The sequence below is a fragment of the Lepidochelys kempii genome, chromosome 1, assembly GCF_965140285.1.
Source record: "Lepidochelys kempii isolate rLepKem1 chromosome 1, rLepKem1.hap1, whole genome shotgun sequence".
Taxonomy (NCBI): Eukaryota; Metazoa; Chordata; order Testudines; family Cheloniidae; genus Lepidochelys; species Lepidochelys kempii.
The window spans coordinates 11,584,533-11,595,915 of NC_136380.1; the positions used below are offsets into that span (position 1 = coordinate 11,584,533).

Genomic DNA, 11,383 nt, shown 5'->3' on the forward strand with positions numbered 1-11,383 from the left:
TTATGCTCTAATAAATTGGTTAGTCTCTAAGGTGCCACAAGTACTCCTTTTCTTATTGTGTAGAGAGTTGTCACTTTGGATGGGCTATCACCAGCAGGAGAGTGAATTTGTGTGGGGGGGTGGAGGGTGAAAAAACCTGGATTTGTGCTGGAAATGGCCCAACTTGATGATCACTTTAGATAAGCTATTACCAGCAGGACAGTGGGGTGGGAGGAGGTATTGTTTCATATTCTCTGTGTGTATATAAAGTCAGCTGCAGTTTCCACGGTATGCATCCGATGAAGTGAGCTGTAGCTCACGAAAGCTCATGCTCAAATAAATTGGTTAGTCTCTAAGGTGCCACAAGTACTCCTTTTCTTTTTGGTGTTACAAGAAGGAAGTTTTTGTTTAATGATAAAACCCAGTTATATAAATGTAACTGTATGTGCAACTCCATGCAGTCACATTGGATGGAAGCTTGGTAATTAAATTATCCAAGGGGGTCAGGCAGAGTGGCTAATACCACCACTTTGCTTCTGTCCCCAGAAGCCTTTACAGCTATTCTGAAGGAAAATGGGCCCTTTTCCCACAGAAATGGTCTATAAGGGACTGCTGCAGGCAGCAGGCGGAGAGAGAATCTGATCAAAATTATTTGACTATTGGGTAATGTAATCAAAATCACTAAAGGATGTAAGGGGTTTCTATTGGAACTTAACTTGGCTGCCCCTGGTTGTGTCTACTTGTACAAGATGGACGTGTAATCGGGGTACAGTTGTGTAAAAAAGAGTAATCACAGTGCAAGGAATGTTAGGCAAAAGAGAATTTTGTGTGTGTGTTTGTACAGTGCTCAAATCTGAAGCTGTGTCTCAGCTATTACCTGAGAATAAATTTAAAGCTTGGTACAGCAGAGAAACTATTGCAAACATGGTCTGTTGCACAAGAGGGGAAACTGAGGTATACCACCTCATGAATTTCATAAATGACCAGTGAGTGGGGTAATTCACTAGCCTGACTATAGAACAAAATAAGAACAGCCTGGAGGTAATTCTTCTGTTTTTCCGGCAATTAGCAAGGAAATTTGTAAAAGAAAGTGGTATTATTATTATTATTAAGCAATAATCTGTCCCCACCAGGGGGGTGGGGATTGTTTCTTTTGTTTTTCAGACACTCTACAAGCAAGCTGGCGCCAGTGGAAAAATAACCCACAATACCATGGATCTGTGTTTTGTGTTTGTCTGTGGTGCTTATCTTGTTGCTAGCATTGTAGTGTTTTAATGAACAGAAAATCTCATGATACGGGTGGGGGATGGCTTCAAAAGGCTGACCGGGGGAGGGGGGGAGATGTGTATGGGAATGCAAAATGCTCAACTAGGAGGCCAGCACCTGTGTAATCGCTACCATGATACCTGGAAATGGAACAGCAACTAAGGTGGTCCCTACAAGCCCTATGGAAATAATGAGAAGGGGAGGAGCTCACTGGGAATCAATAGAGCGGTGTGTAAAATAGTGTAAATCAACAGAAGATGTTTGGATGTGCCCCTCTCCTATGACTATAGAGGAGCAGGATCAACGGCCTATGCAAGGAGTGGACAATTGGGTGTACTGTGTATAAGGTGTTTTGCTGGGAATGTACATATTACTGGGGGCACAATTACACCAACCCATAACCAAACTACATCCATCTATATGCTGCTATCTGGACTTTGGTGCACAAATGGATCTGTGAATATTATTGCTGTGAATAATCAAACCAGGGCATACTGCCAGATTCCATGCCAAGTGGTTAAGCTGGTTTGGACAATATCCCATTTCTCTGGAACATTCAATGGACTTATGATATGGACAAAAGCAAGCAAAACCTGCAGGGGCAGCTTGTTGCAACTGCCAGCAACTGGACACATAAGACCGTGACCCTGTCAAAGGAGGAGAGGCAGTGTTTTGGGGGTGTCTCGGATGTTGGACCATACTGCAGTGGTCAGGACTCAGTGTCACTGTGGATTTTGTATTGTTAACTGTACTTGTGTTATGTTGCATATGGAGACAACCTATACGTAGTGCAATAAGCCCTCCAACCCCTGCAGTGCACTAGACAACCCGGACCCAACCTTCTCGGGCCCACTATAATGGGAAGTCTGAAACACTAATTGGAATAGGTGTGATATGCCTGTACGAGAGAAGGTGCAGGGCACTATACTACACAAGGGGCAGTGGGACAAATGGAATATCGACACCTTCCACCTTGATGCCTGGCCCTATCAGGAAATGTGTTGCTATATGTCCTAAGCTTTTCCAGGGATACCTGGGCAGGAGGATCCCAAAAGAAAAAGAAAAAAAAGGGGTGGAGTGTTAGGATATAGATATTCAGGCCTGTCTCTAAAGGCCCATAATCTAAGAATTTAGGTGTATTCTTATCACTTAGCTAGTTATAGAGGTATAGAAGAAAGAATCAAAATCACTGTCTGCCGGTGTAAGGTCCTTCTCTTACTGTGACAGTCTGAGGCCCTGTTCTTAGGCTGAGATCTCTGGCTAAGCAACAGAGGCAGCCATAAGCTGGGAAGCGAATGGTCACATCCTCACATTCCAACCTCGTCACATTGAAAGAAGGTGCTATTGGGCTGATAGGAATACAATCCTGTCCTGATAGGGCCTGTCACCTCCAGAGAAAGGGAAGTGCCTAGAAGATGTAAAAGGAAATTGAGGTTGATAGTTTAATTTAATTGAGGTTGTAGGAGTAAGTGATTTAAACTTAGTCTGATAGCATCCTGTCTGGCAAGAACTCACTTATCAATAGCTGGGATGTGAAATCCTCACTTCTGTATTGTTTTGTCATTATAGTTCCCACTTTGCCATTGTTTGTCTGTATAATCTCTCTGTCTGGTTCTGTGATTGTTTCTGTCTGCTGTATAATTAATTTTGCTGGATGTAAACTAATTAAGGTGGTGGGATATAATTGGTTACATAATCATGTTACAATATGTTAGGATTGGTTAGTTAAATTTCAGGAAAATGACTGGTTAAGGCATAGCTAAGCAGAACTCAAGTTTTACTATATAGTCTGCAGCCAATCAGGAAGTGGGTGGGTGTGGGGGGGGGGGAATGGGAACAGGGAATGGGGGTGGGGAAATTGGAATCATGTTTGGCTAAGGGCAGGAATGGGAACAAGGACACAGGTGTAAGGCTCTGTGGTGTCAGAGCTGGGAAGGGGGACACTACGGAAGGAAACTGGAATCATGCTTGCTTGAAGTTCAGCCCAATAAACACCGAATTGTTTGCACCTTTGGACTTGGGGTATTGTTGCTCTCTGTTCACGTGAGAAGGACCAGAGAAGTAAGTGGGTGAAGGAATAAGCCCCCTAACAGTCTCTAAGGTGCCACAAGTACTTTTCTTTTCTTTTTGCAGATACAGACTAACACGGCCGCTATTCTGAAATCTGTATACTCCAGTGTGCAATAGAACATAGTAATGCACTTTTCAAGCCTCTCCACAACTCTGGCTCTAACATAGCACCAAGGATTCTTCATTAACATAAATACTAACAGTGTAGCGGTTTTTAATTTTCTGAAGATTGGTTGCCAATATATCTTGGGTTCAGTTTTAATAAATAAATAAATACAAAAGTACTGCCTTACCTTACCGCCTCTTATTTAATTGAACTGCTAATTCTCTATGGCCTTATTTGCACTTGGAGATTCTTTTGCTATCCCCAAAATCCACCTGCAGTGAGTTATGGCTAGGATTTTCACTTTTGTCCTTCAACTTTATAATCTACCTTTGGCCACTGAAATGCACATGGAGTGATTTCATATTTCTTCTCTTTGGCTTCTGACAATCAGTTGTGCTCAATTTGTCGTTGTTTAGAGAAGCTTGCTTTAAAGATTTTGTAAGGAGAAAGATTTTACATTACTACACTGTCAGCCTTTAGAAAATTTCATCAGTGCACCTATTTCAGTTTTATCTTTAAATGCAACTTTACAACAACAATATGAAAACCAGAGTACAGATGCACTGCAGCATCTTTTCAAAGTGAAACAGCTCATCTGTCATAATCTTTCGTGTATACACAGCCACCACTACCAGTCCACATCAAGGATCATAGCCACCAACCAAGACCCAATTCTGCAGTAAGCTCTGTGCAAGTGCACCACTGTGCTGGCAGAGCCAGTGGTTTGAGCATTAGCCTGCTAAACCCAGTATTGAGAGTTCAATCCTTGAGGGGGCCATTTAGGGATCTGGGGCGAAAATTGGGGATTGGTTCTGCTTTGACCAGGGTGTTGGACTAGATGACCTCCTGAGGTCCCTTCCAATCCTGATATTCTATGAAAACAATAAGTCAATGGGATTCCTCACATAGGTCAGCACATCCAGAATTACTGCAGTACCACAAGTCAAACAAGTTTTCTCCATTTGCTGTTCAGATAGAAGCTTTGCAGTCTTCTGCTGCTTGACGCCAGTATAATAATCCCTCTTCTCAGGCACAGAATGACACCCAGATTCCCATTATGAAAACTCTCCACTTACCCACCCGAGAACTTAATATCACATATAGCCAACACTGGTAAAGTTAGGACTCCTCCACTGAGCACGCTCAAGTAATCAGACATCCATTAGAGCAGGGGTGGGCAAACTTTTTGGCCCGAGGGCCACAACTGGGTATGGAAATTGTATGGCGGGCCATGAATGAGCGGCTGGTGGTGCGGGTTCTGGGGTAGGGCTGGTGATGAGGGTGCAGGAGGGCTGGGACTGAGGTGTTTGGAGAGTGGGAGAGGGATCAGGGCTAGGGCAGGGGCGCAGGAAGGGATCAGGGGTGCAGGCTCCGGGTGGCGCTTACCTCAAGCAGCTCCCGGACGCAGCAGCATGTCCTTCCTCCGGCTCCTATGCGGAGGCGCAGCCAGGCGGCTCTACACACTGCCCTGTCCACAGGCACTGCCCCTGCAGCTTCCACTGGCTGTGGTTGCTGGCCAATGGGAGCTGTGAGGGCAGTGTGTGGAGCCCCCTCGCTGCCCCTACGTGTAGAAAGGACGTGCCGCTGCTTCCAGGAGCCACACAAAGCCCCGGCATGCGCGGAGCGGGGCAAGCCCCCGACCCCACTACCCAGCTGGAGCAGGGCAGGCCCCAGACCCCGCTCCCCGGCTTGAGCTTGAGGGCTGGATTAAAATGTCTGAAGGGCCGGATGCAGCCCTCAGGACGTAGCTTGCTCACCTCCGCATTAGAGGGTGTAGGCTTTGCAGGAGCTAACTAGCAACAAACGTGCAGCTGGCCAATAGGAGTATAAGCATTTATTTTTAAATGCTGATTGAGAATTTACCTCCCAGACAGATACCCGCTCATTATGCACTTTACTATGTCTTTCCAGACAGAGAGATAAATCCCTCCCTTTAGGCCCACATTTTTTTATTTAGTTGCTCCAAACCTTAACTAGATGTACTGTCGCCCTGGAAAATTCCTCAGGTGTGAAGCCAGTATTTGATCCTCCAGGTTCATATTAAATGCCTTCTGCATTGCTCTCCACAACAGGTTCTCAGACACTATGGTGGTAGGGGCCTTATAAAAGGATATCAGATCTTCAGTGAAAGAATCTTGTTTTCATACCACTATATAAAGTCACCTAATGAAAACAGGCAGCCCACCTACTCACAATTGAGGTTGGGACCCTATAGTGAGCTCCCTGTGGGAGATGTTCTGCTCAAAAAAATCCTGTTCTGGGACCCCTTTTTGAGAAGTCTGTACATGCCCAAACTCAATCTTAGGAGATCAAAGGGAAAATAAAAAGAATTCAGAAATCAAAAATGGGAACAAGGAGAGGGGGGAAATGCCCATAGCAGAATAGGCTAGTGTTTCATTTGGTCAAGTATGTGGTCTACAGATGAGGAGGAGTGAAGACCAAAAAAACCCAGAATGCTGTTGTATCTTGTAAACTTGAAAGAACTAATTTCTCAGCAGTAGAAAAATGAGACAGGGATCAACAACAAAAAAATGATAAGAAAGAGGAAACTGAGAAAAAGTACACGAGAAGAAAAGGAAACAAATGGAAAAACATGATGGAAACAGAATTTAGATTAGTGAAAGTTTCCTTTGTACAAATGCCTATGTGTTATGTTATCTTTGGGAACCATCCTACAGCTCTTAATCTGAGAGGAAAAAGGAAAAGACAATATTAGCAAGCTAGTGCTATTTAGCCTGGAGTCAAATGGTTGCCTATTGTTCCTCTTGGGCACTGCAGATTCACGGCTAAGGTGGATGTTTCTGTTAGCCACAGGCAGTTGCAGGCACAATAAAAAGCCTAAAATGATAAGAGTCCAAAAGGCTGAGGGTTTTTAGGGCTCCAGGAAACTGGTTTTAAAATGGAGACAGCAAGTATCTGTTTACCATGACAATGCTATGGGATGACAGCTTCACAGAAGTAAATTAATCATGTATGCGCAAGCATGTTTTGCTTTGTCTTTGGCCAAAGGAAAGAAATCATAATTAAGGAGTTTAAAATCACAACAAACCACAAAAAAGACATACACACACACACACACACACAAAGATTCTGATTAATTAGATTTTTTTAATTCATTATATTCATTTTGATAAAGAAGTCATACTACATGTTTTTTGCTTTTGCAGCTCTTATCCAAATATTTTCCATTAAAAATTAGTATTTAAGAAACCTGTTTTTAATGTTCTTCTATCTAGCATCATTTCAGGAGGGAAGAACATTTTACCTTCATGCTTTGTTCAAATACATTCATTCAATGAGATGTTTGCTGAATAAGGCCTGATGTTTGGATTTTAAGATGTTGCACTTCGGGCTGCAGTTGCATAAGAATTCTGGAAATCAGGCACTAGCACAAAGTGTAAACAAAAGTAATTTTGACACTTTATTTCGACGGTCTAAAATTAAAAGTGAAAACTTTGTAAATTAGAGGTTTTAAAAATTCATTATTAATCTAAGGTGTTTAGTAACACAGGTCAGGAAGCTTTTTAAAAAGCAAACAAACAATTTTTAACCTGACAATGTATCTAGGAATTACTCTGTGGAAGTTCTATGCCCTGTGTTATACAGGAGGTCAGATTAGATGATCACAATGGTCCCTTTTGGCTTTAGAATCGAATCTTTACATGAAAAATTATTAGCCAGATAATCCACAATACTGGATCCTGACTACATCCTAGAATTAAATTTTAGTGTTTTGTGAAAACTAGGATAATTGTGCAGCCCTTTTGGTGCCTCGTTCTATTTTTAAAATTGCATGCTGAACTCCAATCTCTAGGTTTAATGTTGAAGAAATGACATAAGTCTATCTTTACACATTAGTTTTCTAGATTCAGAAAGTCAAGACAAATAAGAAGTTACAATGGCCTCACATAATGCAGTGTAAATATACTTTAGGAACATGGATAATTATATTGTTTTTAAACTCCTTAAATGCCAATACAGGTATTCGCAAAAAGAAAAGGAGTACTTGTGGCACCTTAGAGACTAACCCATTTATTTGTGCATAAGCTTTCGTGAGCTACACGATGAAGTGAGCTGTAGCTCACGAAAGCTTATGCTCAAATAAATCGGTTAGTCTCTAAGGTGCCACAAATACTCCTTTTCTTTTTGCGAATACAGACTAACATGGCTGTTACTCTGAATACAGGTATTCTTCATTTCTTGTCCCAAGCAGCTGTGCATGTGCTATTAAGTAGTTGCTAGGTTTCAGGTGACTGCATTCAGTACTAGCCAACATATTCTTTTTACAAAGAGTTCTTACAATCAGTGAAATTTGTAAGAGCTTTGATATCCCAAAACGGCCAAATCCTGCAAAAGTTTTTCTCATGTAAGTAATTCTGGCTTCAGCGGGAGACAAGTCTTTGCAGGATCAAGCCTAACAATGGAACTCTCATATCAAAACAAATTAATAAGCCATTTAGTCTGTTATCACAGACAACAGTGAATACTCAATGCTTCAGATGAAAGCATTCGTACACTATAAGGCATCTAATTATTTGATACCCTTGGATACTCTGGCTCATTAACCTCAGCTGGTGGTGAGCTTGTGCCATGAAGTATTATAGCCTTTATTTTTTTTCTTTACAACACAATATTCTACAGTAGTGTATTCCTTTACGTTAGTTACACATTGCATTAAAAAATATGTTTGCCATTTAAAATTTTTGCCTTTTTCATACTGAATGCCCCCCTCAGAACCGGTCAATCACCACAAAGAGTTTCTTATGTTGCTCATCTACATTAGGGCCAGATTAATTCTATCTGGGATTTAACTGAAGAGAGAAACCACTGAAGTGTTCGCTTCTCCACATAACGCAATGCATTCAGTAATTTATCAGTCAATCAATGCATCTTCCCCTTAATATCTTCTCATAGGCTACATTATGTGCTGAACAGATTACAACACAACAGTGTTTACTCCCATCTGTGATTCCAGGACCTTCACATGCCACATTCCTCCTCCCATATATTTTTCAAATGACTTCTCTCACCCTGACCCCTTGTTGCATGAGAGCTCAGCTCACCACCACCTGAGCAGTGGGACAACCTCACAGAAGGAGCATCAGTTACTGGGTAAGGGATAGAGGGAGAACTGGAATGAGATGTCATGAGACCAGATCTGACACTTATTGGTAAAAAAACAAGAGAGATGAGGAAGAGAAACATAACCAAGTGAAAAGCCAACTAAGGCCAAATTAATGTGTCCTCAGAGGGAACAAAGACACATCCCCCCCACCACACACACACACACACACACACACACACACACACTGTGGTCATGTTTGTTTGTTTTTTAAATGTCTTAAGACAGCAGTGTCCAGGGGTGACTAATATACACTTTTTAAGGAACAGCAAAGTGCACCTTAGTGGGATAAAATCTGCACGGGGTGGGAGGATGTAGCCCTCCATCGGAGAGCTATCGGCCAGTACTGCCAGCTATCTGACAACACTGCCTGATGCCCTTTTGCGCAATCCAGTGGCTCCCAGAAGGCAGACACGCCGTCGTCGAGAGCACACAAGAAGTCTGCTCCTACGGGCTGTGATACTTGGGTCTAAGCCTGGATGGTGGGGTTTAGTGCGGTCTGCTTGGTGGGGTCGGTGACTTTTGATTTACAGGGGTCAGGCGAGACATTATATTTTCCACTGGATGCACCCGATGAAGTGGGCTGTAGCTTACGAAAGCTGATGCTCAAATAAATTGGTTAGTCTCTGAGGTGCCACAAGCCCTCCTTTTCTTTTTGCGGATACAGAGTAACACGGCTGCTACGCTGAAGCCTTCTGGTACGAAGCCCACCCCCCAGCAGCCCCCCGGCGCGCGCACCCGCCCCCCAACAGCCCCCAGGGGCGCGCGCGCGCACCCGCCCCCCAGCAGCCCCCCGGCGCGCGCACCCGCCCCCCAGCAGCCCCCCGGCGCGCGGACACCACGGCTCAGCCCCGGCCGCGCCCGGGCAGGGCACACACACCCCCCCCCCCCCGTCAGGGGGCTGCCCGGCTGCCACCCGGAGGCCGGCGGGGGCGGTGTACCCACCTTGTCCCAGCTGAGCCACTGCCCGACCGCCTCGTCCAGCTGCGCGTCCCCGGTGCTGCGGGCGATGAGCAGGTTGGAGTTGACATCCCCGTCCCCCATGGCGGCGGGTGGCACGAGCGGCGGACGCTGGGGACTCACCTGCCGGCGCCCAGCACGGCCCAGGGCATCGCCCGGGGCGGGGGGGGGGGGTCGCGGCTCGGTGCCTCAGCCGGGGACTAGGCGGCGATGGCGCAGGGACCGGGCAGGGCTCAGGCGGCGCGCGGACAGACCCTCGAGCGCCCTCCCGCCGCCAGGCTGCGCCGCCTCAGAATAACGGTCCCTCCGCTGCGCACTCCGCGAGCCCGGCCCCGCCCGCAACGGGCGCCGCAGCCGCGTTCCGGGCCACGCCCACCCCGAGCCAGCGGCACCGCCCCGGCGCGCGCTCCTGGCCCCGCGCCCCGCCCGCCTCCGACTGCGGCTCGCGGGGCAGCGTGCCCGTCCCTGTGCTGCCCCTCTCGCGGTGCCCCACGGGAAATGTAGTTCTCCCTCCCTTCTTTGGTCGAGATGTGGGAGGAGCATAGGGAGAGTAAGGGACTCCAGTTCCCGGCTGTCCCTGCGCGCTCGCTCTCTCCCGGGGTTGGGCGCTGCCAGTGTGGACGCGGCTCGGGCTGACCCCGAGTGGGTGCCCACCACGTGTTCCGCTCTCGGTCAGAGACCGTCTCTCCAGGGCCCCGAGGCCCCTCGCGCAGCCGTGGCCTACTCCGGCTCCCACTGACCCCAGTGGCAAACCCCACCTTGGTGGCAGCCGGATGGAGCCCAGCGCACACACCTCCAATGATGTGCGGCCACCTCTGGGGCGGGGAGCAGCTGCTCTGAGCGCTAGCGAAGAGTTTAGGACAGGAAGTGTAGGTCACAGAGCACCTGAGTGGGCTCAGCGCTTGGCAGGCAGGATTCCAAGAGCCCAGCTGTGGAACTCGCTGTCAGGGAATGTTGTGAAAGCCAAAAGAATAACCAGGTTCAAAAAAGAATTAGATAAATTCCTGGAGCATAGAGCCTTTAATGGCTATTAGCCAAAATAGTCAGCGCTCTGGGTGTTCCTAAACCTTCAACTGCCAGAAGCTGGGGCTGGATAACAGGGGGTAGGTCACTTGATAAATTGCCCTGTTCTGTTCATTCCTTCTGGACCATCCAGCACCAGCAACTGTTGGAAGACAGGATACAGGACCATGGGTCTGACCCAGTAGGCCATTCTTATGTCCGGAAAAGCCACATCTTGAGCAAAGAAAATCCTCTCCAGTTGCTTCATCATTCCTTCCTTTTATGTTGGCTCAGAACACTCAGTAGCCAGCTAAGGAAAATGAGCATTTATTGCCAGTTACACTGTCATCTGTCCTACTTGCAAACCCCTAGAACATCTCTGTGATCCAAATAGACTGTTCTCATCCACCTCCCAGCAAGTGAGGAAAAAGCCCTTCATCTAAGGAATAAACCCTTTGTTCAGCAGCATTTCCAGCTCTGCCTCAGCTGGAGTTAAACCACCACAAAAAGAAAATAATAACTCACTGATGTCCCCCCCGCTCAGGTTGAGTTTGTTCACATGCCCTATCAATTCCGCACTAAGCCATTGTAGTGATCACATCTCTGCAGCACATCCTTGCTTCTGTTTCCATAGTGATAGGAGGCACTGACTGCAGAGAAATGTGATGGTTTCAGTCTCTGGCCAAACCATCAGTACAGGAGGCGGGGATTGCGGTTTATGAGCTATGCAGGGAAACAAAAGCCTGACCTGGTAATGTCAGTCTAGGGACTGGTTGAAATCAAGGGAGATAAAATACAACAGGGATATCACAGTTGTGGGTGTAAGAAATTCATGTGTGGGGCTGGGGCTAGAGAATGAGAGGACCAGGGAGGAGAGA

At 46.3% G+C, this 11,383-nt stretch overlaps 1 protein-coding gene across 4 annotated transcripts in view; it reads right to left on the reverse strand.

Moving 5' to 3' along the window:
• Window positions 1-9,920, reverse strand: part of PGM2L1 (phosphoglucomutase 2 like 1) — a 77,662-nt gene extending 67,742 nt beyond the window's left edge. For 2 of the 4 annotated variants that reach the window (XM_073334005.2, XM_073334035.2), the window contains exon 1: window positions 9,489-9,920. In XM_073334005.2, coding sequence (XP_073190106.1) covers window positions 9,489-9,587 — 99 coding nt within the window. In that variant the 5' untranslated portion in view covers window positions 9,588-9,920. Of the gene's footprint in view, window positions 1-6,686; window positions 6,807-9,488 lie in introns of all 4 variants that reach the window. The other 2 variants (XM_073334015.2, XM_073334025.2) reach the window with 2 other exon arrangements.
• Between the last annotated feature and the right edge of the window lie 1,463 nt (window positions 9,921-11,383).